This window comes from Canis aureus, chromosome 2, assembly GCF_053574225.1.
Source record: "Canis aureus isolate CA01 chromosome 2, VMU_Caureus_v.1.0, whole genome shotgun sequence".
NCBI classification, from domain to species: domain Eukaryota; kingdom Metazoa; phylum Chordata; class Mammalia; order Carnivora; family Canidae; genus Canis; species Canis aureus.
The window spans coordinates 55,800,348-55,825,060 of NC_135612.1; the positions used below are offsets into that span (position 1 = coordinate 55,800,348).

Below are 24,713 nucleotides of genomic sequence, written 5' to 3' on the forward strand. Positions count from 1 at the left end.
GACATACACATGGATAACAGACATGTGAAAAGATGCTCACCATCACTAGTCATTAGGGAAAATGCAAATCAAAACCACAATGAGATATTACCTCATACCTGTTAGAATGACAAGGATGTTAAAATGTTAAAATGACAAGAAATAACAAGTGTTGGCAAGAATGTCAAGAAAAGGGAACCCTCCTGTGCTGTTAGTGGGAATGTAAACTGGTGTAATCACTGTGGGAAAATAGTGTAGAGGTTCCTAAAAAAAATTAAAAATAGAAATACTCTATGACTCCAATAATTAATACCCAAATAAAATGAAAACACGAATTCAATAAGATATATACACCCTTGTATTTGCTGCAGTATTATTTACAATAGCCAAGTTATGCAAGCAACTTAGGTGTCCATCAGTAGACAAATGGATAAAGATGTGGGGTGTGTGTGTGTGTGTGTGTGTGTGTATAGCTGTGTATATGTATATACATAGCCATATACAAAAGAATGAAATCTTGCTATTTACAATAACTCAGCCATAAAAAAGAATGAAATCTTGCTATTTGCAATAACATGGATGGACCTAGAGGGTATTTTGCTAAGTGAAATAAGACAGAGAAAAACAAATCCCATAATTTCACTTATGTGTAGAATCTAAAAACCAAAACAAACAGAAACATCTTAAATACAGAGAACAAGCTGGTTGTTGCATGAAGGGATGGGTTAGGAGGATAAATGAAACAGGTAAAGGGAATTAAGAAATACAAACTTCCAGTTATAAAATAAATAAATCACAGGGATGAAAAGTATAGCATAGGAGAACAGAGTCATTAATACTGTAATAACATATACATCTGTATAGTGACAGATGTAACTACATTTATAATGGTCAGCACAGCATAATGTATAGTACTGGTGAAACACTGTCATACTTCTGAAACTAATATAAACACTGTGTGCTAACTATACTTCAAAAACAAAACAAAACAAAACAAAACAAAAAAGCACCAAGCACCAAAGGACTTAGATGCCACTTATGGAAGGAATTTCAGAACACAAGATAAAAAGGGACAGTAAGGAAAATAATCAAATTGCTAAAACTAGAACCTGCTCCAATGTAACAGAACATTATAAAGCAAAGAAATGAAACCAAATCATTTAAGAAGTGAAAGAAATAAATTCACCTGTAGGAAGAAAGACCAAAAGAGAAGACAATTTGTAAAGACATCATTTGGAAGAGAAAGTATTTAATTCTATTGAACAGAGGGGAATGAGGTAGACACTGATTCACTGACATTTTTAAGATTAATTTTTAAGATTTCTAAGAGGACATTTTTAAGATTAATGGGTTAGGACTGTTATCAGGTTTCTCATTCATGAAACAATGTATAATAAGGGTCAATTTGTATTTAATTTCATGGGTACCCACCCATGTGTGCTTGCAGATTCGGAAAGCATGAATGACAGGGAAAAAAAGGACTTAGACTTCTTTAATAAAAGTGGTTTTTGTCTTTTTAAAATAATTACGTATCATGACCAAGAGACTTTATCCCAAGAATGCAAGGTTGGTTCAACATATCAAAATCAATCAATACAATATACCGTATTACTAGAACCAAAGACAAAGACCACACAATAATCTCAAGAGACACAGGAAAAACATTTGAAAAGATCCAACAACCTTTCATGATAAAAAACATTTGACCAACTGGGAACAGAAGGAAATATCCTTAAGCTGATAAAAGGCATCTATAAAAAAAAAAAAAAAAAAAAAACCCACTAACCTCATACTTAATGGTGAAAGACTAAAAAATATCCCCATCAGATCAGGAACAAGACGAGGATGTTCATTCTCATCATTTGTCAACATTGTACTAGAGGTTCAGCCAGGTCAATTAGGCTACTAGGAATGTAAAGTAGTAAGCAGAAATGGGGAAAAAAAAAAAAGTCCAGCAATTTTTCAAAGGGCTAAACATAGAGTAAAAATATGACCCAGCAATTCCATTCTAGGTATATCTTCAAGAGACTGAAAACATTAGATCCACATAACAAACTGTTCCAAGAATGTTCATTGCAGTATTATTCATAACAGCCAAAAGTGGAAACAACACAAATACCCACAAGCTTGTGAGTGACTTTAATGTGGAATATCCACACAATGGAATGTTATTCAGTTATGAAAAGGAATGAAGTACTGATATTTGCTATACATGGATGAAATATGGATAAACATGATGCTAAATGAAAGAAGCCAGACAAAAAAGGCCACATATTCTATGAGCCTATTTAAATGAAATGTTCAGAACAAGTAAATTCATAGAGATAAAGTAGATTTGTGACTGGCAAGGGTATGACTGGGTGGGGAGTGACTGCTTTATGAATATAGGGTTTTCGTGTGGGGTGATGTGATGTTCTGGAATTAGTGATAATAGTTGTACAACCTTACGAATGCGATAAAAACCACTGAATTACATAATCTAAAAGGGTGAATTTTATGGTATTTGAATTATATCTCAACAAAGAAAGAAACATACACATACATGTATACATGGTATACATATATATACCAAGAGAGCGTAGGTAAATTCCAGGTATGCAAGTACAATTTAACATTTAACATCTAATTATATAATCAATACAAAGGTTAAAAGAGAAAGCTTATATAATTATTACAATGGATGGTCAAACAGGCATTTGACAAAATTTAACTTAATAAGAATTCTTAGAAAAACAGGAATAAGAGAATATTTCAACATGATAAAGACTATCTATCTGAAAATAGCCAAAATTATAGAGTAATAAAGACATATTCCTAAAAATCAAGGAGACAAGGATGTCAATTACCTCCAGAGCTTAACACTGTTCTGAAAGTTCTAGTTAATATATTAAAAGAATTCCCACCCCACCTTCCAACAAATACTGAAACAGGAAAAAAGAATGATTATTTGTATATGATTTAGGAAAAAGTATATAATTAGAAAAATAGAATTAAGGTATAGCAGAATGGGGTGCCTCGGTGGCTCAGTCAGTTAAGTAGCCAACTCTTGATTTCAGCTCAGGCCATGATCTCAGGGTCCTGTTATTGAACCCTGCATTAGGCTCTGCACTCAGCAGGGAGTTTGCTTTAGGATTCTCTCTCCCCTTCCCCCCTCTCCCCACTCGCTCACTCTCTCTAAATAAATAAATTAATTAATTTTTAAAAAACCACACAAAACACCAACGTATAGCAGGATGACAAGTGAGTAAAAATAAAAAGCTTTGGCATATATCGCCAGAGACCAGGTTGAAAATATAAAAGACTGAATTCAGTCTTTAAATAAATATTATTTTTTTTGTGAGCCAGGCACTGTTATAGGTGTTAAGATACAGCAACAAACAAGGGGCAAAATAAAATAGAAAATAACTCATTAATAAGTAAATTATTTAGTACATAAGAATGTAAAAAAAGAGCTATACAAAATTAGAGCCAAGGATGAAGATGGGGTTGTGATTTTAAACTGGATGGTAGGGATACCTAGGTGACTCAGTGGTTGAGCATCTGCCTTTGGCTCAAGGAGTAATCCCAGGATCCAGTCCTGCATCAGGCTCTCCTTGCATGGAGCCTGCTTCTCCCTCTGCCTATGTCTCTGCCTCTCTGTGTCTCTCATAAATAATTTTTTAAAAGAACCCCCCCCCCCCAAAAAAAAACTGGATGGTAAAATTTCTCAAAATGTGACCTGAATAGAGAATTGGAAGAGATCTGGGAGGGATCTAGGGGGAGGGCCTGAGTAAAGTCCCTGAGGCAGTAGCAAGCCTCACCCTTTAAGGAGCAGGGAGGAGGCCCTGGGCTGGACTAGAGTAAGGAAGAGGGGAGGCTGCTTGTTCATTCCATTTTACCAGGTGGCCATGCCCACACTGCTAAGAACAGACTTTCAGAGGGCAAGAATGGAAAGGGAGACCACTAGAAATTGACTCAAATAATATTTTTAAGAGGCAATGGGGACTTAGATAAGGATGGTGGCTATGAAAGTTTTTGGATTGTACATATACTTTGAAGTTAGAATTAACAGGACTTGCCAGCACACTAGGTGTGGGAGAAAAGCTATGATGTCGGGTTAAACCAAAGTGTTTGTTCTGAGCTACTAAAATTTCATGTATAATTCCACCAGGAACAGGAAACAACACCTAGTAATTTGTGTGTGTGTGTGTGTATGTGTGTGTATCCTTTAGGAAGAAAACTACAAAACTCAGACAGAAAAATAAATAGAAACATTCCATGCTTCTGGCGGGTCCTTTTTCCTATTAATTTACAATTTAACTCACTTCAAACTAAAATTCCATTGAGATTTCTCTTGAAACTCAAGGTGTTTCTAAAGTCCATCTAGAAAAATAAGTGAAAATGGTTAAGAATAATTATTCTTAATAAAAACATTCATTATGAGAAACTTGCTCTTTTCTGCCTAAAGTGAATATCCACGAGGCTCCCTCCTTTCCTTCAGGTCTCTGCTCAAAGGCCACCTTATTCGAGGCTTTCCCTGAACATTCTATGTAAAACACAGCAAGATCCTCTTTACTCTGTACCACTGCTAGCACTCCCTGTCCCCTTCAACTATTTTTCATCTTAGAGAAAAGTCACTGGAAGGTAGGTTCTTTGTCACATTCTGTACTGGAAACTGCTGTGGAGCACCTGGAGTAGAGTAGGTGTTCGATCAACAGCTGTTGAATGAATGGATGAATAAATGTGCATCACCAGAGATCAAACACAGTGCACTGCAGTGGTTCAGAGTACAAGCTTTGGAGCCAGGAAATCACTTACTGTAAAACTGGGTAATCTTTGGGAAAATACTTAAAATCTCTCTGAACTTCAGGTTTTTACCTGTAAAGAGGGGGTATCAACTTGAATAACACAGGCTTACGTGATGACAAATGAAGTAATGACATACAAGCTCTCAATAATTAATGTGAATACTTCCTCTCTCTTAATTGTTCTTTCCTACAATAAGCCTACTTCTAAATCAGTTCCCCCAAAATTTCTATCCCCTAACTCTAGTTCTACCCTTTAAAAAAAAAGAAAGGAAGAAACTAGTATTTGTTTATCAGCTTCAACTATGTGTCAGGTATTAAGTTCTCTCATTAACCTTGCGGGGGTAGTAATACTAACTTCGCTTTAGGAAAGAGGAAATAGGCTAAGGGAGAATTAGGTAATTGCCCAAGATCACACAGTTCTCAGTGGTAAAGCTATTTGAACCTATACCTTGACTCCAAAGTATATGCTCTTTCTGCTACCCCAACATCCTATTTCTTCTTTCATATGAGTCCCTTAAATATTTGAAAATCACTGTTAGCACAGACATCTTTCCTTCTCTGACTAAACGTTCAAATCTCTGATTATCTCCTTATATGTCTTTATTTCTAGGTCCCTCATCAAGAATTCATTCTAATTTGTTAAGGCTCTTAAACTATGGCATCTTAAATTACAGCTGACCCTTGAACATGGGTTTGAAACACATGGGCTCATGTATACCTGAATTTTTTCCAATAAATACAGTACTGTAAATGTATTTTCTCTTCCTTATAATCTTAACACTATTTTCTTTTCTCTAGCTTACTTTATTGTAAGAAAAAACATATATATATGCATTAATCAACTGTCTATGTCGTTGACAAAGCTTCTGGTCAACAGTAGGCTACTTGTACTTAAGTTTTTGGGACGTCAAAAGTTCTACTTGGGTTTTCAACTGTGGGAGTCAGTGTCCCTTACCCCTCCCTCCTCGTTCAAGGGGCAATTGTAATCATTTTTAAAGGGAACAAAATCATGTAGACCTCCAGCTGTCACAAAAGTTTATCATTTTAAATATCAATTCTAAAACATGCACAAATATAACAGCAGTACTATTATAACCATATACTAAAAAACCAAAATTAATCTATATATTAAGTAGAAATAAAATAACATCAATAAAATCCAAATTAATCTTAGTTTAATGTCTTATTATTCTGCTGAAATTATATCCTGTGTACAACACAAATCTGCCTCAGGTTCTCTTGCATTTAGCGTCCTTACTTTTTTTTTTTTTAAAGATTTATTTATTTATGATAGACAGAGAGAGAGAGAGAGAGAGGCAGAGACACAGGCAGAGGGAGAAGCAGGCTCCATGCCGGGAGCCCGATGTGGGACTCGATCCCAGGACTCCAGGATCGCGCCCTGGGCCAAAGGCAGGTGCTGAACCACTGAGCCATCCAGGGATCCCCTTAGTGTCCTTACTTTGCTGTAGGCTGTGTGATTAATGAGATATCACACTACTTTTCTCCATCTGAAATACCAGCAGGCCTTCATTTGCATTGCCCATCTAGATATCATTAGGTGACCAGTAGGAAGTGGGAGAGGAAGGAAAAAGAGCCCCTAGGATAATCTGAAGTGTCTTTTTTTGGTAACTAGTGGAATAGTAATCTTCCACTGAAATAGAAATATTTAGGTGGGGAGGGGCAGCTAGAGAAGTTTTGACAATGAAGTTGTAGTACCTGACAGACGGCTATATAGAGCTGTTTAGACAGTAAATAGATGTATGGGTTTGAGGCTCACAATAGTTGAGTCTAGGCCTGAAACAGGTTTAGAAGATATTACTCTGCAGAATGGTGGCTTGAACATAAGGAAGATCCTGCAAAGGCACAGTAAGAGAGGAGAAGAACCTTCCGAGAAAAGAAATACATGAGGGAAGCCAAGGGAAGAGAATGTTTTAAAAGGCAGCATTAAATTCCACAGAGGCAAAAATAAAGACTGAAGTGTGTTCCTTGGATTGGGAGATCATGGTGACCTTTGGGAGAGCGGCAGAATGACAGTAAGGTCAGTTATTTAAGAAGCTGAGCTACCGGGGATCCCTGGGTGGCGCAGCGGTTTGGCGCCTGCCTTTGGCCCAGGGCGCGATCCTGGAGACCCGGGATCGAATCCCACGTCAGGCTCCCGGTGCATGGAGCCTGTTTCTCCCTCTGCCTGTGTCTCTGCCTCTTTCTCTCTCTCTGTGACTATCCTAAATAAATAAATAAAATATTTAAAAAAAAAAAAAAAAAAAAAAAAAAGAAGCTGAGCTACCAAGGAAAGTAGAGGGAGCAGGGCCGAGAAGATGGGAGAGAGGATTATTTCTGGTCTGAAGAGAAAAAGCCAATGGAGGAAAAAAGGCTGTTGAGGTCACTTCTCTACTCCAAGGATCAATTAGAGCACCTATTAGGGACATAGCAAACATTTCAAAAATATTTACTAACTGCTGAACACAAGAAGGAAAAGGGTAGAGTCAAGCAAGAGGAGGGTCTTGGTAGGGAGGACAAAGAAGAGGTGAACAGGAGGGAAACAAACATTTTTTAATCATGTTAAATTCCAGGCTATTTATGTTCCAAATCCTTGATCCCAAAAACAAACCCGAACTGTCTCCATTTTACCGATGAGTCCACTGAGGCCAAGATATTAGGTGATTTACCCAAGGTCGTTTACCTGCTGAGGGACAGAGGTGACAGGCAGATACTGCTTCATCTGTCCACTAAGCTCTTGCTCTTCCATTTCACCTTGAAAATGAACATGTGGAATATGAAGATAAAATGATTTGCTGAAAACGAGGGGAAAGCACCAGAGTTGGAAGAGAAAAGTAATGGTATCTCGGAGTACCCAAGAAACATGGACAAGGAGCACTGAGAACCTAGATACAAGCAATCCTGGGGCAGGCCCAGGTTGCATGTCTTTGTGATTACACCCACTGGTTGCAGTAGGCCACCTGCTTAAGCAGACAAGGCAGACTCGAAGAGTGACCCAGGAAGGGGTTTCTAGGATGAACATACCAAAGTAAAAAAGGAGACTAGGGTGAGAGCAGTTCAAGTGATCATGTGGGTTAAATCAGGATAAGGAGGAGTGAAGCCCAGAGGCAGTGGACTTAGCAAGAGAAAGCGGAGAGGTCCAGACTCACTCAGAGTATACAAGAACACCGAATGAGAGACACCTCTACTGAAGCAATGGAGGCATCCTCAATCACTGTCCACTCAGTGGCAAACTGCTCCAACTGCCCACTCTCGTTGAACTGCTCTACTCCTGTAATTTGCTCTTAGGACAACATAAAAATAAGGGACACATTTGTTCTGGGTTACCTGATCCCTTGTAGTTAAATAAATCTTTGCCCTAGACAAGGAGCTTATTAAAAACAAACAGTGGAAACCATCCTATTTCATGGTTCTACCATGGGCTCTGTCTTTACTCTCCCACCTGGCCTGGCACAAGGCAGGGCCAGCAGACCACAAGAGCAACATAGGACTGAGCTGGGACATCTGGGTGGCTCAGTGGTTGAGTGCCTGCCTTGGGCTCAGGGCGTGATCCCATGGTCCAGGGATTGAGTAGCACATCAGGCTCCCTGTGAGGGGGCCTGCTTCCCCCTCTGCCTGTGTCTCTGCCTCTCTCTGTGTCTCTCATGAATAAATAATTTTAAAAAACAAAACAAAGAAAACACAAAGGACTGGGCTGGCGAACAACCAGAGCTCTTGAATATCTGGCATAGCACAAACGCTAACCTAATAGTATCCTCTTAGTTCCAAGATATTTCCATTTAGTACAGTGGGGTTATTTTCTCATAGAAGTATATTTATTTTGTGAGTCAACCTGCCAGATGTGAGATATAAAACTTTGCTTACTATACCCTTTCAGAAAGGTATCTTTTTTTTTTTAAAGATTTTTTATTTTTTAAGATTTTATTTATTTATTCATGAGAGACAAAGAGAGAGAGGCAGAGACACAGGCAGAGGGAGAAGCAGGCTCCAGGCAGGAAGCCCGATGCGGGACTCGATCCCAGGACTCCAGGACCACACCCTGGGTTAAAGGCAGGTGCTAAGCCACTGAGCCACTCAGGGATCCCCCAGAAAGGTATCTTTTATAGAAACTTTAGAATGCCTTACTATCATCAATATTAGGTTTTCTGTACTGAGGCTGTTCTATCCAATAGTAGCAAGGAAATCTTTTTTTTGATTGGATAGTGATTTAAAAAGAAAATACAGAACCATTAGAAATGTGTTAGTCCCATAACTTTACACCCACCTCAGAAGGTACCACTCACGCCCCATGTACATGTCTTCTGGACTTCACAAAAGCACCTCATCCTCAGTCATGGACAGCCTAATACCCTCCAGTCTAGTCCCACAAACCCAAGACCCCAGAGCCTCAATACCATCAGCCAGTGAACACTACCTAGTCCAACAGTATACGTAGCTGGGTAATTAAATGCAGAGAGCTTATCATCTTTAAGAAGACATATATATGGGCAGCCCGGGTGGCTCAGCAGTTTGGCACCACTGTCAGCCCAGGGCCTGATCCTGAGACCCGGGATCGAGTCCCAAGTTGGGCTCCCTGCATGGAGCCTGTTTCTCCTTCTGTCTGTGTCTCTGCCTCTCTCTCTCTCTCCCTGTTTCTCATTAATAAATAAATAAAATCTTAAAAAAAAAAAAAAAAGAAGACATATATATGAAACTAGCTTTGAAAGAGTTGTAGATTCATGTACAATTCAAAGATTAGAAAGAAGTTGAGAGTAGAAACACTGGATTTATACACCAAGCCTTTTGAGATCAAGGGCAATACTGTTCTGAATGGGTAAATGACCTAAAATAATATAACTTTCATTGTTTATGCTCATGTGATCTTCATGTAAGATTGTGGCTACAGCAGAATGAAAAGCTCAGGACTGCTACCTTATCTCAAAAATCCAACTACTGTCGGGGCACCCCCCTGTGGCTCAGTCAGTTGAGCATCTGCCTTCTGCTTGGGTCATGATCCCGGGGTCCTGGAATCAAGCCCACATTGGGCTCCCTGCTCAGCAGCGAGTCTGTTTGTCCCTCTCTCTCTGCCCCTCCTCCTGGCTCATTCTGTCTCAAATAAATAAATAAATAAACAAACAAATAAATATCTTTTTTAAAAATCCAATTACTGTCATAGATACACACACACACACACACACACACACACACACACACACAGAACTCACATAGATTAATTTCCCTTTGGCCTAACAGACCAGACCACTGCTTTTCAAACTGCAGGGAGTGAAACTAATTTAGTGGATTGCAACCTGATTTTCTGCAAAATAAAAATATTAAAATATCAGAATGTATCACATATAGTATGATTTGGTGAAGACTTATTTCTCGTGTATGAAATTAGTAGTTATTTCTTACTATAGGCTTTATTTCTTACTATAGTAAAAAAAAAAAAAAAAAGGTCTGAAAGCCACCAGACCTGACTGCATCAGGATCAATCAGCAACAATGACTCATTTCCAAGATCTAAATATTTTCAGAGTTATTGACTTAATCCTCACGTAGCAGTTAAGTGAGGGAAATAAGAACAGTTATGCCTTGTTTGAAAGCAGCTGGTCTCATTCTGAAAGTCAAACAGAGGCCTAGAGGGATTTAATTTTCAATCCATTCAACATATAGAACTCTAAAAAAATGAACTGAGGATCTGTCATACTGCTCCCTCTGAATATGCATTTCCTTCAAAGTTAAAGATGTCATTAACACAGAAGTTCTACTTTGGTGACAAAAAGGTAAAAGAGCTCTAAAGCCATTAGGGTTTCTTTTTTTTAATGTTTCTTCCTACATAAAAATTTTTGAATTTTCTGTGACATTCATTTTTATATTGGTAACTTCTTCTGAACCTAACAAACCCAGCACCACTTCTAACACACTCATCTTAAATACATTTTGCAATAGAAACTGAGAAGTTAATGCTATGTTATTAAGAACTCTCCAGCCTCATGGAGCCAACTTTTTTGTTAGCATGGACTTCCCTCCACTTTTCTTTCTCTCCCCTCCACTTTTGACACCAGATAACTTCCACTTCTGCGTAGGCTTACAGATTATACTCAGAGAGTCCACTCAGAGCTCTAGTGTCCGTGATCAAGTGGGAAGAGTAGTTTTCTCACAGATCCTTTCTATAGGCCTACATAGTCTAGTTTAGTTTGCCCCCAAGTACTAAAGCTATCTGGAACCTCTAGAAATGGCCCACCACATGCAGGACTCTGAGGGACAAGGACCAATGAGAAGTGCCCAGAGCCAACTCAATATTATAAAGCCACAAGGAAACTACTGAAAGACACCTGGTAAACCACAAAAGCATTTACTGAGACTTCACTAGGTTTCTACCATTGTATGATAAGGAGTTTGGTGCTCCTGGTAGGTAATTGTTTTTTTTTTTTTTCTGGTAGGTAATTGTTAGGTACATCTTAACACATGATGACAGGGAAAAAGAAGGGAAACTGAGTAAGAATTCAATAAACACATTTTTAAAAAATTTAAATTCAAGTTAGTTAACATACAGTGTAGTATTGGTTTCAGGAGTAAAATATGGTGGTTCATCATTTACATATTAACACCCAGTGCTCATCACAAGTGCTCTCCTTAATGCCCACCATCCAGTTACCCCATCCCCCCTCCCAGCTCCCCTCCAGCAATCCCGTTAGTTCTCTATAGTTAAGAGTCATTTATGGTTTGCCTCCTGTTTTTATCTTATTTTTCCTTCCCTCCTATGTTGATGTTTTGTTTCTTAAATTCCACATATGAGTGAAATCATATGGTATTTGTCCTTCTCTGACTGATTTTGCTTAGCATAACACATTCTAGTTCTATCCACGTTGTTGCAGATGGCAAGATTTCATTTTTTTTCCCAAGATTTTATTTATTTGAGAGTGCACGAGCAGGGGGAAGGGCAGAGGGAGAAGCAGACTTCTTACTGAGTAGGAAGCCCAACACGGGACTCAATCCCAGGACTCTGAGATGACAACCTGAGCTGAAGGCAGATGTTCAACCTACTGAGCCACCCAGGCATCCCAAGATTTCACTCTTTTGATAGCTGAGTAGTATTCCTGTGTGTGTACATACACACCTTCTTTATCCATTCATCAGTTGATGGGCATTTGGTCTCTTTCCATAACTTGCCTATTGTTGATAGTGCTGTTATAAACCCTGGAGTGGCATGTGCCCCTTTGAATCAGCATTTTTGTATCCTTTGGATAAATACCTAGTAGTGCAATTTTTGAATTGTAGGGTAGTTCTATTTTTTAACTTGGAGGAATCTCTACTATCCTCCAGAGTGGCTGCACTAGTTTGCATTCCCACCAACAACGCAAAAGAATTTCCCTTTCTCCACATCCTCACCAACATCTGTTGTTTCCAGAGTTGTTAATATTAGCCATTCTGACAGGTATGAGGTGGTTATCTCATTGTGGTTTTGATTTATATTTCCCTGATGAGTGATACTGAGCATTTTTTCATGTGTCTGTTAGCCATTTGTGTGTCTTCTTTGGAAGAAATGTCTGTTCATGTCTTCTGCCCATTTCTTAACTGCATTATTTATTTTTGGGGTGTTGATTTTGATGAACTCTTTATAGATTCTGGATACCAGCCTCTTACCTGATGTCATTTGCAAATATCCTCTCCCATTCCATTGGTTGTCTTTTAGTTTTGTCGATTGTTTACTTCACTGTGCAGAAGCTTTTTACTCTGATGAAGTCCTAACAGTTCACTTTTGCTTTTGTTTCCCTGGTCTCCAGAGACATGTCTAGTAAGTTGCTGCAGCCAAGGTCAAAGACGTTGCTTCCTGTTTTCTCCACTAGGATTTTGATCATTTCCTATCCTACATTTACGTCTTTCCTCCATTTTGAATTTATTTTAGTGTTTGGTGTAAAAAAAAGTGGTCCAGTTTCATTCTTCTGCATATTCTACTCATTGATGTCTAGTTTTTCCAACATCATTTGTTGAAGAGACTGGTAGATATTCTTTCTTGCTTTGTCTAAGATTAGTTGACTATATAGTTGAAGGTCCATTGCTAGGTTCTCCATTTGGTTCCACTGATCTATATGCCTGTTTTTGTACAAGTACCATGCTATCTTGATGATTACAGCTTTGCAATACAGCTTGAAGTCTGGAATTGTAATGCCTCCCACTTTGCTTTTCTTTTTCAACATTACCTTGGCTATTTGGGGTCTTTTCTGGTTCCATACAAATTTTATGACTGTTCTAGTTTGTGAAAGACACTGGTGTTACTTTGATTGAGATTGCACTGAATGCGTATATTGTTTGGGATAGTACAGACATTTAAATAATATATTCTTTTAATCTAGAAGCATAGAATGTTTTCCCATTTCTTTGTGTCTTCTTCAATTTCTTTCATAAGTGTTCTATAGTTTTCAACATACAGATCTTTTACCTCTTTGGTTAGGTTTATTTCTAGATATCTGATGGATTTTGATGCAATTGTAAATAGGACCAATTCCTTGATTTCACTTTCTGCTGTTTTGTTACTGATGTATAGAAATGCAACAAATTTCTTTTTGTTGATTTTATATCCTGAGACTTTGCAGTATCAGTTTTAGCAATTTTTGGTGGAGTCTTTTGGGTCGTCTACATAAGAGTCTCATGTCATCTGCAAAGAGTGAAAGTTTGACTTCTTCCTTGCTAATCTGGATGCCTTTTATTTCTTTTTGCTGTCTGATTACTAAGGCTATGATTTCTAGCACTATGTTAAACAACAGTGGTGATAGTGGACATCTCTGTTATGCTCTTAATTTTAAGGAAAAAGCTCTCAGTTTTTCCCCATTAAAGGTATTAGCTGCGGATCTTTCATATATGGCCTTTATGATGTTGTATATTAATAAACACAAATATTTAACTGAATTAATGTCTTTGGTTACAAGTTAGCAGACTATAATATAGGGTCTATGATCCCTAATTAGCAAACACTTATTTCATATACATTTCAACATCTGATCCCATAGGAAAAAGGGGAAGAGAATAAGAATTATCCTCCCTGTTTTACAAAGAGGCTTGATGCCCAAACCTGACAAGCCAAGACAATGGTGGGATGAAGTATGTGTCTTTTAACTCCTCTGTCTCATTGTTCTTCCCAACATCACAGGAAATCTTGCTCAGTTATCTAGAGGATATCCTTCTAAAGGCTTAAGCTCACCAATTATTAGATTACTTCATTCTTTTTACCTGTATGTGGTTCTCTGTGACCATACAGCTATTTACCTCAACTACAGCAAATTCCTATTTGGTAAGAAGATAGAATAGAAAAATTCACTTACCTATACAGCTGAGAAGTGATTACATATATAAGTAGCAATGAAATAACACATGAAGATGCTATTATAGGGATTAAGAAGACAGTGGCTAGTAGTAGTTCTTAAGATTTAGCTTCTAGGCTGTACTGAACCAGTAACACTCGTAACTGCCCTACTGGTGTTCAAAGTATATGTATTGTTTCACACATAAAGGTTTTAGAACCTATACTGAGTCAGCACTGTGCTATTCATTCATAATTGATTTTAATGGGTCTCTGCTTTCTCTGTATGCATAACTAATATCTTGTTTAGTTTTATACTGCCTTGTGTCAAAGGGCTTTCAAAGAGATATAGGCTAGAGGAAAATAACATAATAAATGTCACAATAAATGCTGACTTCTGAGTGCCAGCCTTCCACTAGCTTCTGAGTACTACATATATACACATATGGTCTTCTTACCACCAAATACGTCTTAAGCCCCTTTACTTACTCTGCATTTCTTATGTTCCTGTGACATTCTTAATGGTCTGGGATTAGCACTCTTACTCAGTGTATAACCTTAGGTGAATTTATTAAGTCTTGGTTATCTTATGGGAGTATCTACCTTATAGCAGTGTTATCAGATATTTGTTCTAACTTGTAATCAAGACATATATGATACATGATTCAATATGTTATATATTATATATATATATATACACTCTGCCTAACTTGTAAACAAAGAAATTAATTCAATTAAACATTTGTATTATTTTTTTTAATATTTTACTTATTTACTCATATGAGAGAGAGAGAGAGAGGCAGAGACAGAGGTAGAGGGAGAAGCAGGTCCCATGCAAGGAGCCTGACATGGGACTTGATCCTGGATCTCCAGGATCACGCCCTGAGATGAAGGCAGCACTAAACCGCTGAACCACCCAGGCTGCCTGAACATTAGTATTTATTAAACTGACAAATATTTTTAAAAATTTGAATCCTCAAATTTTAATGAATATGTGAGAAAATAGATATTCTCTTATTCTCCTGCTGGGTAAGACAGTCAAAACTTCTCTGGAGAACAATGTGACAATAAAAATCCAAAGTTTTAAAACATGCACACACCCCTTGACTGAGAAATATAATTCCTGGAGAACTGTCCTGAGGAAGTAACTAATGATTTAGCTAAAAGCATATTTCTCGGGGATCCCTGGGTGGGTAAGTGGTTTAGCTCCTGCCTTCGCCCAGGGCGTGATCCTGGAGTCCCAGGATCGAGTCCTACATAGGGCTCCCTGCATGGAGCCTGCTTCTCCCTCTGCCTGTGTCTCTGCCTCTCTCTCTCTGCCTCTCATGAATAAATAAATAAAATCTTAAAAAAAAAAAAAAGCATATTTCTCAGAGTATTATTTTATAGTATGAAACTGAAAATAACCTAGATGTCCTATAACAGAAACTGGTTATAATTTATGACAAACAGATCTATACTATAAATTACCAGATGGCTATTATAAATAACGTTATAGGAATATATTCATTGCCATTGAAAGTCATCTAAGATATAGTGTTTTAGTGGGGATAAAAGGCTACAAAACTATATATATTACAAATATGTACTTACACATGTAGGTGCATATTCATGATGCTTATGACTAGGTAGAGGGGTATTAATCTTTCTATAATGAATATTATGACTTATGTAATAAAAACTTTTTACATGGACACCTGGGTGGCTCAGCAGTTGAGCATCTGCCTTTGGCTCAGGGTGTGATCCTGGAGTCCCAGGATCGAGTCCCACACTGGGCTCCCTGCGTGGAGCCTGCTTCTCCCTCTCTGTTGTCTCTCATGAATAAATAAATAAAAATCTTAAAAAAAAAAAAACTTTTTACACAGATATTTATAACATAAAAGTCAATCCATTCTCTCTTTTAAATAATTAAAGATATTTTAAAAGTCTACGGTATGAAGAGGGGTGCCTGGCTGGCTCAGTCAGTGGAGAGGGTGACTCTTGATCTCAGGGGTTTGAGTTCAAGCCACATGTTGGGTATAGAGATTACTATAAAAAAATTTTTTTTTTGGAGAGTATGAACAAGCAAGCTGGAGGTTTGGAGGGAGAGAGACAGAGGGAGAGAGAAAGTCTCAAGCAGGTTCTACGCTCAGTGCAGGCCCCATGTAGGGCTTGATCTTATCATGACCTGAGCCTAAACTAAGAGTTGGATGCTTAATGGACAGCCACTCAAGTGCCCTCAAAATAAAATCTTTAAAAGTTTATAGTACGAGAAGATTGTTTTAGATGCAAGGAACACTAGTGACTTTTAAGGATCCTCTACAGTCAGTACTCTGTGGTAAAAGACCAGGTTTTTTAAAATCTCTAATTTGTTATAGACTGACATTTTTATAAAATATGTGAAAGATGAATTATTAGAAAAATAGAAGTTTCGTTTTAAAAACTAGATTCACAAACATAAAGTCATTCTATCAGATGGCTTTAAAAAAAAATTTCTAAACTCTTACTCTCAACTCCTGCACCAATCTGGTCATTGACAGATAACGTTCTGCAGACCATGCTCTCGGTAAGCAAGGCTCTGAGTGATTAAGAAGCCTTTTTGCACTGGACTAATCACTGCATCAAGTAGACTGGATTCTCATTGAACATCTGGACAATCTTCTGCAACAGAAGAGAACTTTCTCCAGTAAACAGGAGCATTTGGGCTCTTCCCCTATTATGTTTATCATATTTACTAGCCTACAATGTTTTTCTTATGCTAATAGACAATTTCAATTAAGTCATATATAATTTTAAACCACCAGTCATTTTCCAAAAGAAGCAAACACCATCTCATATAGTAAAAACCTGACTTCAGAGAATTAACATTTTCCAAATCCTGGGGAAACAATAGTCATTAGGGCAAAGCAAAGGGATGATGTGCCAGAAATACAGATTCCTCTGGTTGAAATGGGAGCAATGAAAAATGTTCATGTTGATACTGAGAGTTTAAGTTGCCTATTTGCTCCCAGAGTTAAGCAGAAGAAAATGAGACAATTTACCAATCCCTTGGTGACATGAATATAGTCCCCGGGGGAAAGCCGAATGAATCCCTGCCACTCTGAGGAATGAAACAATGATGGACTTCTCTGGACTCATGCCAAAAAAATTGGGAATTACAAACATCTTATTTTATGTCAAGATTAAAAAGAATTTAAGTCCCAAGTGATTCCCTGAAATTATGTAGCCTAGCCTCTAGAAATAAAGGTTCACAGTTTAGTAATTTATTGTCAAAAGCAAAAAAATTCAAACTGCTATGGATCAGAACTAAGGATTCTCAATCTGTATTTATACTAATAAAGGATATAGAAACACTTTAATTACGGAATTATATTTTTAAATTGCTGCAAATTTAATCTGTTTTAGAAAATGAAACTCTACCTAACACAGTACCTTACATACAGTAGGTGTTCAGTAAAAGTCTGGCTAAGAGTTTAGCTCTTCAAGCTGTCCTAGAATGGTTAAGTCAAATGCTTTATTTTTGAGTTGTATCAGGTAAAAAGTTGAGAGCTAGATCCTAGATCAAAAATAAGATAAGCAGGGACGCCTGGGTGGCTCAGTGGTTGAGCGTCTGCCTTTGGCTCAGGGCGTGATGCTGGAGTCCCGGGATCGAGTCCCACATCGGGCTCCCCGCATGGGGCCTGCTTCTCCCTCTGCCTGTGTCTCTGCCTCTCTCTCTCTCTCTGTGTGTCTCTCATGAATAAATAAATAAAATCTGGGGATCCCTGGGTGGTGCAGCGGTTTGGCGCCTGCCTTTGGCCCAGGGTGCGATCCTGGAGACCCGGGATCGAATCCCACATCGGGCTCCCGGTGCATGGAGCCTGCTTCTCCCTCTGCCTGTGCCTCTGCCTCTCTCTCTTTCTCTCTCTGTGACTATCATAAATAAATAAAAATTAAAAAATAAATAAATAAATAAAATCTTAAAAAAAAAATATGATGAGCAATGATTTAGTAGTGAAAGGAATAGCAGGACCCAAATACAGTTAAACAAAAGATAGGCGGAAACCAGAACTAAAAAGAAATGTAAAGAGAAAGCTGTGAAGTAGTAAATGAAGTTCTAAGACAGTCAAAAGGGAACAGGAAGATGCAAATTGGGAGCACTGAAGCCTTAAACAAGAGAAACAATTTCTCACTGAAAGCTAAGAATACAATACATGAAGAATACAATACATACAATCCATGAAGAAGACTGGAGTATTAGATTCTTTCCCCCCAATTCATACAAAGTATGTATTTTTTAAATTGAGGCATAACTTACACATAGTATAATGTGCAAATCTTAAATGTGCAGTTTGGGAAGTCTTTACAAATGCACACATCCAGATCATGATAACGAACATTTTCAGGGCTTCCTCCCAGTCATTAACACCTTCCTTCACTCATCATGAACAGATCACTAACCAATTTTGCATGTTTTTGTATCATACAGAATGTACTCGTGTTGGCTTTTTCCACCCAACCTCAAAATTTTGAAATACACCCATATTTTTGTGGGCATCGGTAGTTTGTTCATTTTTACTGCTGAGCAGTACTCCATTGCATTAACAGGCTACAATTTGGTTTAGCCATTCTACTGATGGACATCTGGGTGTTTTTCAATCTTCTGCTAATATGAATAAAGCTGTCATGTATTAGCATTCTTGTACAAGTCTTTTGGTGGACATAAACACTCGTTTCTCTCGGGTATATGCCTAGAACAGATTGCTAAATTACAAGGTAGGCATGTGTTTTACTGTAGTAGATTGGGCCAGTTTTCTAAAGTGATCGTATCAATTTACTCTAGATTAGCAATGCTGGCACTTGAGTTCTCATATAAAGTTTTTATTTTTATTTTTTTTAAAGTTTTTAAATTTAAAGAAAGCTCTCTGGTTGAAACACAAGAGTTTTGCTTTTTATATTTCCATCTTTTAGAGCAGGGATAACATACAGAGAGTGCTCACACCTCAGGATATACAAGATTTGGAGGGAGGGTGTGAGAAGAAAATGTACAAGTTCTTTTTTTAGTTTCTTCTTTTTTTACCTAAAAAGTAAATTTTACTAATATTTAATACATAAATTGACACTAGTGTCCTTATTCAGATGGTTATATTTATTCACTTTGGGCAAACTGTGATTTATTGCCATTTGAGAGTGCTTGGTTGAACAAAATTAGGGAATATTCACTTCTAAATGAACTCTTGCCAAATGAACAAGTGGCTAAAAGGAGTCCTGCAAAGATAATACCAATACTGTAAGCACAAGCAAACAAGAAATGGCCAAACTGACAGTTCTATTATGGAAAAGCTCTTCAGAAAAATTGTGACTATCTAGTCATCTCACAAGAAACAGGCAAAGAATATTCCAAAAGTTAATATTTAAAAAAAATATAGACTTAATCTATTACTATTAATATTTTGCTAATAAGAATTTTTTTTGCTAATAAGAATTCTAAAACACAAATTTTATGTCATCCCCTTTAGTTTCTTTTGTATTTACTTTATAACGTATGTAATAGTACAAAGTATAATTTAAAGTAAATTTACAAAAAAAAAATAAAAATAAAAAAATAAAGTAAATTTACAATTAGGGCTACATGTTCAAATTTTTTTTTTTTAACTCATAGAGTCACAATCAAAAGGGTTCATTCAGAGACTCTTGTTTTAGCATTTAATCATTAGAATACAAATGAACTTGTATTTTTAAGTCATACACAATATAAAATATACTCCATTAAGAGCAGCTAGTGGGGGCACCTGGGTGGCTCAGAGGTTGAGCGTCTGCCTTTGGTTCAGGTCATGATCCTGGGGTCCTGGGATCAAGTCCTGCATCCGGCTCCCTGCAGGGAGCTGCTTCTCTTCTCCCACTGCCTATGTCTCTGTCTCTTATGAATAAATAAACAAAATTAAAAAAAAAGAAAAAAGAGCAGCTAGTGGGCTACCAAATGTTAATACATCTGAACAAAGAAGAGGACAGGGATTAACTGGGAAGAGCCACAAGGGAACTTTAATGGGTACTGACACTACCCTTTTCTTGCAAGGGGTATGGATTATCCCAGGGCATACATGTCAGACTCACTGAATGGTACGTTTGAGTGTATTTCAGTTTACATAAATTTTATCTCAAGAGGCAAAAAAAAAAAGGGGGGGATCTATAAAAAATATTGACCTCTAGTTAATGATAATATATGCTGAAGTGTCTAGGAGTAAATTATACTGTCTGCGGCTTACTTTAAAATGCATTAAAATAAGATGGACTGCTGTATGGATAAAGGGATAGATACATGAATAACATGATAAAGCAAGTACGGTAAATGTTAATTGTAGAATTTAAGTGGTAGAAGGGTGTCCACTGTACAATTATTTTAACTTTTCTATACCTTTGAAGTTATTCATAACTTGGTGGGAAAAATAACCTGTTTACTCAAAAGTTGAATATTAAAAACAGTGTGGTGAAAACAGGGGAAAAGTTAGAAATTCAAAAAGGAAAAAAAGGTAAGAACACCCAAGCACTGCTGTTTGGTGCTTTTACACACACAATCTGTGATTTGAGAACTATGCCTATTTCTCAGACTAGTAAATCAAAATTTAGAAAGATTACAAAATATGCCTACCGTCACAACGTATGAAGCCCAGACGAAAGCTGAACGCAACCTGACCAAATGTGCTGGATGTCTGAATCCTCCAGGCCCATGTTCCATACAAGGGGCTGCCTTGGATCCAACGTCTTTCCTACAGCAGGGAAGTTGCTTCTCTATTCAAGCATGGACCTTCTCTGACGGAAGAGTCCTTCCTACAGTCTGAACTGCAATCTGTCCCCCCATGTTTTTCCTCCGAGGTCTGACCCTTTGGGGCCATACAGATTCTAATCCCCACATGACTGGCCTTCAGATCAAGTGACATTATTTGAAATTTGATTAAGTAGGGTTTTCTGCAGTTAACATTTTGTAACATCATCTACAATGCTATAGCTAGGTGTAAAATGGGGATAACATCTCACAGAACTGGAGTGGAAATAACATGAGAACATCTATGAAGCATAGAGCACAGTAACTAGTAGAGTCGGGACTCAAAAATCTTTTTCTTACACTTACATTTCCTTGGAAATTATAATATGTCACTCATCTCTTCTTACATTATAAAAAAAGAGAGAGAGAGAGATGTTCTTTCCTTGAGGAGTTTATGTTAAAAGGGAAGAGACATAGATTTCATGTACTTATTTTATCTAACAACCTGATTTTATTTTCCATTTTGCCTTGGTTTGGAATTATAACTTCTAGGAATTTCATGTGCAATTAGATCTACAACCAGAACTTCTTCTGCAGCACTTTTTTGTTCCAAAACTACTACAGGTGGCCAATGTACATAAGTAACTTGTTAATGAAATTTTAAGGTTTTTTTTTGGGGGGGGGACTCTCAAGATATATTTCCAAAGTAAGATTAAAGCAAGCTATTGGATTACAAGGAACTGACCAACTGGTGATAACAATCTTTAATTCACTCGTGATCACCTACAGGCACATGCACCAAAAAGCTATTTCTTGATAAATATATTCAGGGATCCCTAAAGGACTCCTGAATTCACAAGTCTTGCCCCTTTTAGCAACATGGCACAACAGTATGAAAAATAATCAGTTATTCCCTGCCCAATGAAAACTCTGCCTTGTTTGAGGACAACCTACAGCTCATATGAGGACAAAAGTTATTTTCACAGCCTAAGGGAAACTGAACCTCACTTGAAATCTGAGGTTGTTGGCACTAGAATGAATCCTAGAGATGATCATTTTATAGTTGCAGAAATGGATATTCAGACGTTGAAATGATTAGCCCATAACAGAGCCAGGGCCAAATACCAGGCCCCCTCCCCCCCAATTCTGGGCCCACTGTTCTTTCCATTTTACAATCATGCCAAACTAAATACAAAAAAAGTGATGTCCATCCATTACTTCAACTTCACTAATTTCAGCCTGGCCACCCGTGATGTCACTTCCTTTTGTGAATGGGTGGGTGTGTTGTGTGTGTGTGTGTGTGTGTGTGTGTGTTTTCCCCTTTCCTGGGTCTAGCTACCTTCCCTGGACTGTAACACAACATTTTAGAGCTCACACTCTTTATTTATACTATTTCCCACATCTGCTTCAGTTCCCCACGGATCCCAACGGAGCCTCCAAGATGCTCTGACCCTCCTTTTCACTGTATTTCTGATTCCAAACAACCGCCAACCAGGATTAAAAATCAAAAGTAAAAGCGATCCGTTTTTAAAGCACAAAGCACATACACACAGCGGTGTTGATCTCCTCACTCAAATGGCCTGATTAAAAATCATCATCATCATCATCATCTGATGCTGTGCATCACACGCAGATGCTTTCTAGAGAAAGCGCCCAGCGACAACCGCTGCGGGCCAGGAAGGGAGCGCTATTGTGGGCTGGGGCCGGGGGGGGAGGGGGGGGGCCGGGAGGCCGGGGAGGCCGGGAGGCCCGGGAGGCCCGCGAGGCCGGGGAGGTCTGGGATCCGACCTGGAACAAACATGGAGGTGGAGAGGCACGCGGAGCTGCCCGGACCCGCCGGCCGCGGCCAGGCTGCGAGCTCCCGGCCGCCGGGGCTCCCGGGACCGCGCTCCGGGAGAACTCAACAAGTCTGGATGGCGAACGAGGCGCCGCGAGACGGGTGCGCGGCTGCCAGGAGGCGCCCGCCGGCCTCCGGGTGACCGGCGGCCCTTTCCAGGACTGGCGGCCGCGGCCGCCGCCGGCTCGCAGACAGCCATTTGCATGACGCTCCCCTACGTGCCCCGACGTTCGCCCGGGACCCGGCTGCCCAGCCGCTACCCTGCCCGCGGCGGCGCCTCCGCCCAGGCCCGCCGCCCGCCGCCCGCCGCCCGGCCACCCCGCGGCGGGCCTGCGCCGGCCCGAGCCGCCTGCCAGAAGAGGCGGAAGGATGGCCGCCCTCGCCGAGCGGGCGCGGCCCGGAGCCATCCCTGCGGCCCGGGCACGTCCTCCGTGCGCCGCGCCGGCAGCCCCGGCAGCCCCGGCAGCCCCGGCTCCGAGCCCCCGGCGCCCCGCGCCCGGCCGAGGCGGATGGCGAAAGGGGGCGGGCGCGCCATCATGAAGGGGAAAATGGTGGGCGGGCGGGCCCGCGGCCGCCGTACTCACCCGGGCCGGCCAGTGCGGGTAGCCCTTCATCTTGGCGAAGACCAGGTCGCCCGCCTTGTACTCGCGGGGCCGCGGACGCGCCATCCCGGCCGCTGCCTCCCCCGCTCGTCCTTGGTCGCCGCGAAGATGCCGGGAGGCCGCCCCCCCGCGGGCCGACGGACTGCGCCGCGCTCCCCGCGGGCCTCGAGCGGGCGGGCGAGCGGCCGCTCCGACGAGGGGAAGCGGCGAGGCGGCGGCTGAGGCGAGGGGTGGGCGGGGGGCGCAGCGGGCCCGGCAAATCACGGCCCGGCAGCGGGGGAGGGGAGCCCCCGGCCGCTCGGCTGTCGCCCGCGCCCAGGTCCCCGCCGCCGCCGCGCGCTGCTCACAGGCGCCGCGTCGCCTGCCTCATGCCGCCGCCGCCGCCGCCGCCGCCGCCGGCCTCCGTCCCGGGCTCCCGGGCGCGGCGCGAGCGCCGGGCCTCGCGCCTCCTCCGAATTCCTCCTCGGGCAGCGACCGCAAACACGATCTTATTATTGTTCTCGCGCGCGCTCAGCATCCCCCCCCCCCCGCCCCGCTTCCCGCTCCCTCCCCTCCCGCGCCGGCCGGTTAATTCCTAGGTACACAGCCGGCTTTCGCCCAGAAACCGCGCGCGCCAGCCGGGCTGCTCGGCGGGCGGGCGGGCGGGCGGGGGGCGCGTCTCCCCCCAGCACCCAAGCCCGCGCGGGGCGGGCGGGAGCGCCTACTCCGGAGGACGCCCGCCGCCCGCTCTCTTTTGTTCTGGGCCCGGAGCTGCCCGCCGCAGCCCAGCCAATCACCACCTGGCCGCCCCCCTCCCCGCCGGCCCGCGCCGCTCTGGGGGGCGCCCCCCAGCCCCCCGGCCCCCGGCCCTGCGCCCCCCGCGGGCCGCTGCTGCGGGTGCTCTCCCGGGAGTGGGGTACAAAGGCGCTGCAGGCCTGGGAGACGGCCGCCCTGAGCATCAGGCTGACTGCACAGAGCCCCCCGCTCTGCACTCCGCGACCTTGGTGGGTGCTCGCCCCAGGTGTGCCCTTGACCTTGCACTGTGACCGCCCCCCAGGGCGGGCTCTTCAGCCAGAGTCACGCGACGTGGCTCTCAGCGGCAGGCGGCACCGTCAGGATTCGAACGCGGAGCTGCACGGTTCCGAAGTCCAACGCGGTTGTGCTGTTCCCTGAGTGGGTCTTGCAGGCCTGGAGTTCTGTGAGACGGACTTCCCTCTGGCCACAGTCACTGGTTTCCAATCCTGGCAACATTTTGGACAACGTGTTCTGAATCTGCCTAATGGTGAAGGCGGCTTCTTTTTCATCATCCAGAAGCCCACCTGCAAGCAATAACTGGCACAGCCCCTGAATGTACCCTGAGTGTGGCCATCATTTGTCCCAAGGACAGTTCTTGTCTGTCCCCTCTTCTGAGCTTTCCTGCTCTTCCTGCTTTTACAGAAGCTCTTCCTTCCTATCGGCGTCTGCCTCCCTCACTTGCCTTGGAGAGTGTGTGCGCTGGCCTATGGAGTGGACCAAGCCCTGCACCTGTT

At 41.1% G+C, this 24,713-nt stretch overlaps 1 protein-coding gene across 1 annotated transcript in view; it reads right to left on the minus strand.

Annotated features, from left to right (window-relative positions):
- Positions 1–23,395, minus strand: part of HDGFL3 (HDGF like 3) — an 81,644-nt gene extending 58,249 nt beyond the window's left edge. Inside the window, exon 1 of the mRNA XM_077873926.1 lies at positions 23,188–23,395. Coding sequence (XP_077730052.1) covers positions 23,188–23,271 — 84 coding nt within the window. The 5' untranslated portion in view covers positions 23,272–23,395. The remainder of the gene's footprint in view (positions 1–23,187) is intronic.
- Positions 23,396–24,713: the final 1,318 nt, after the last annotated feature.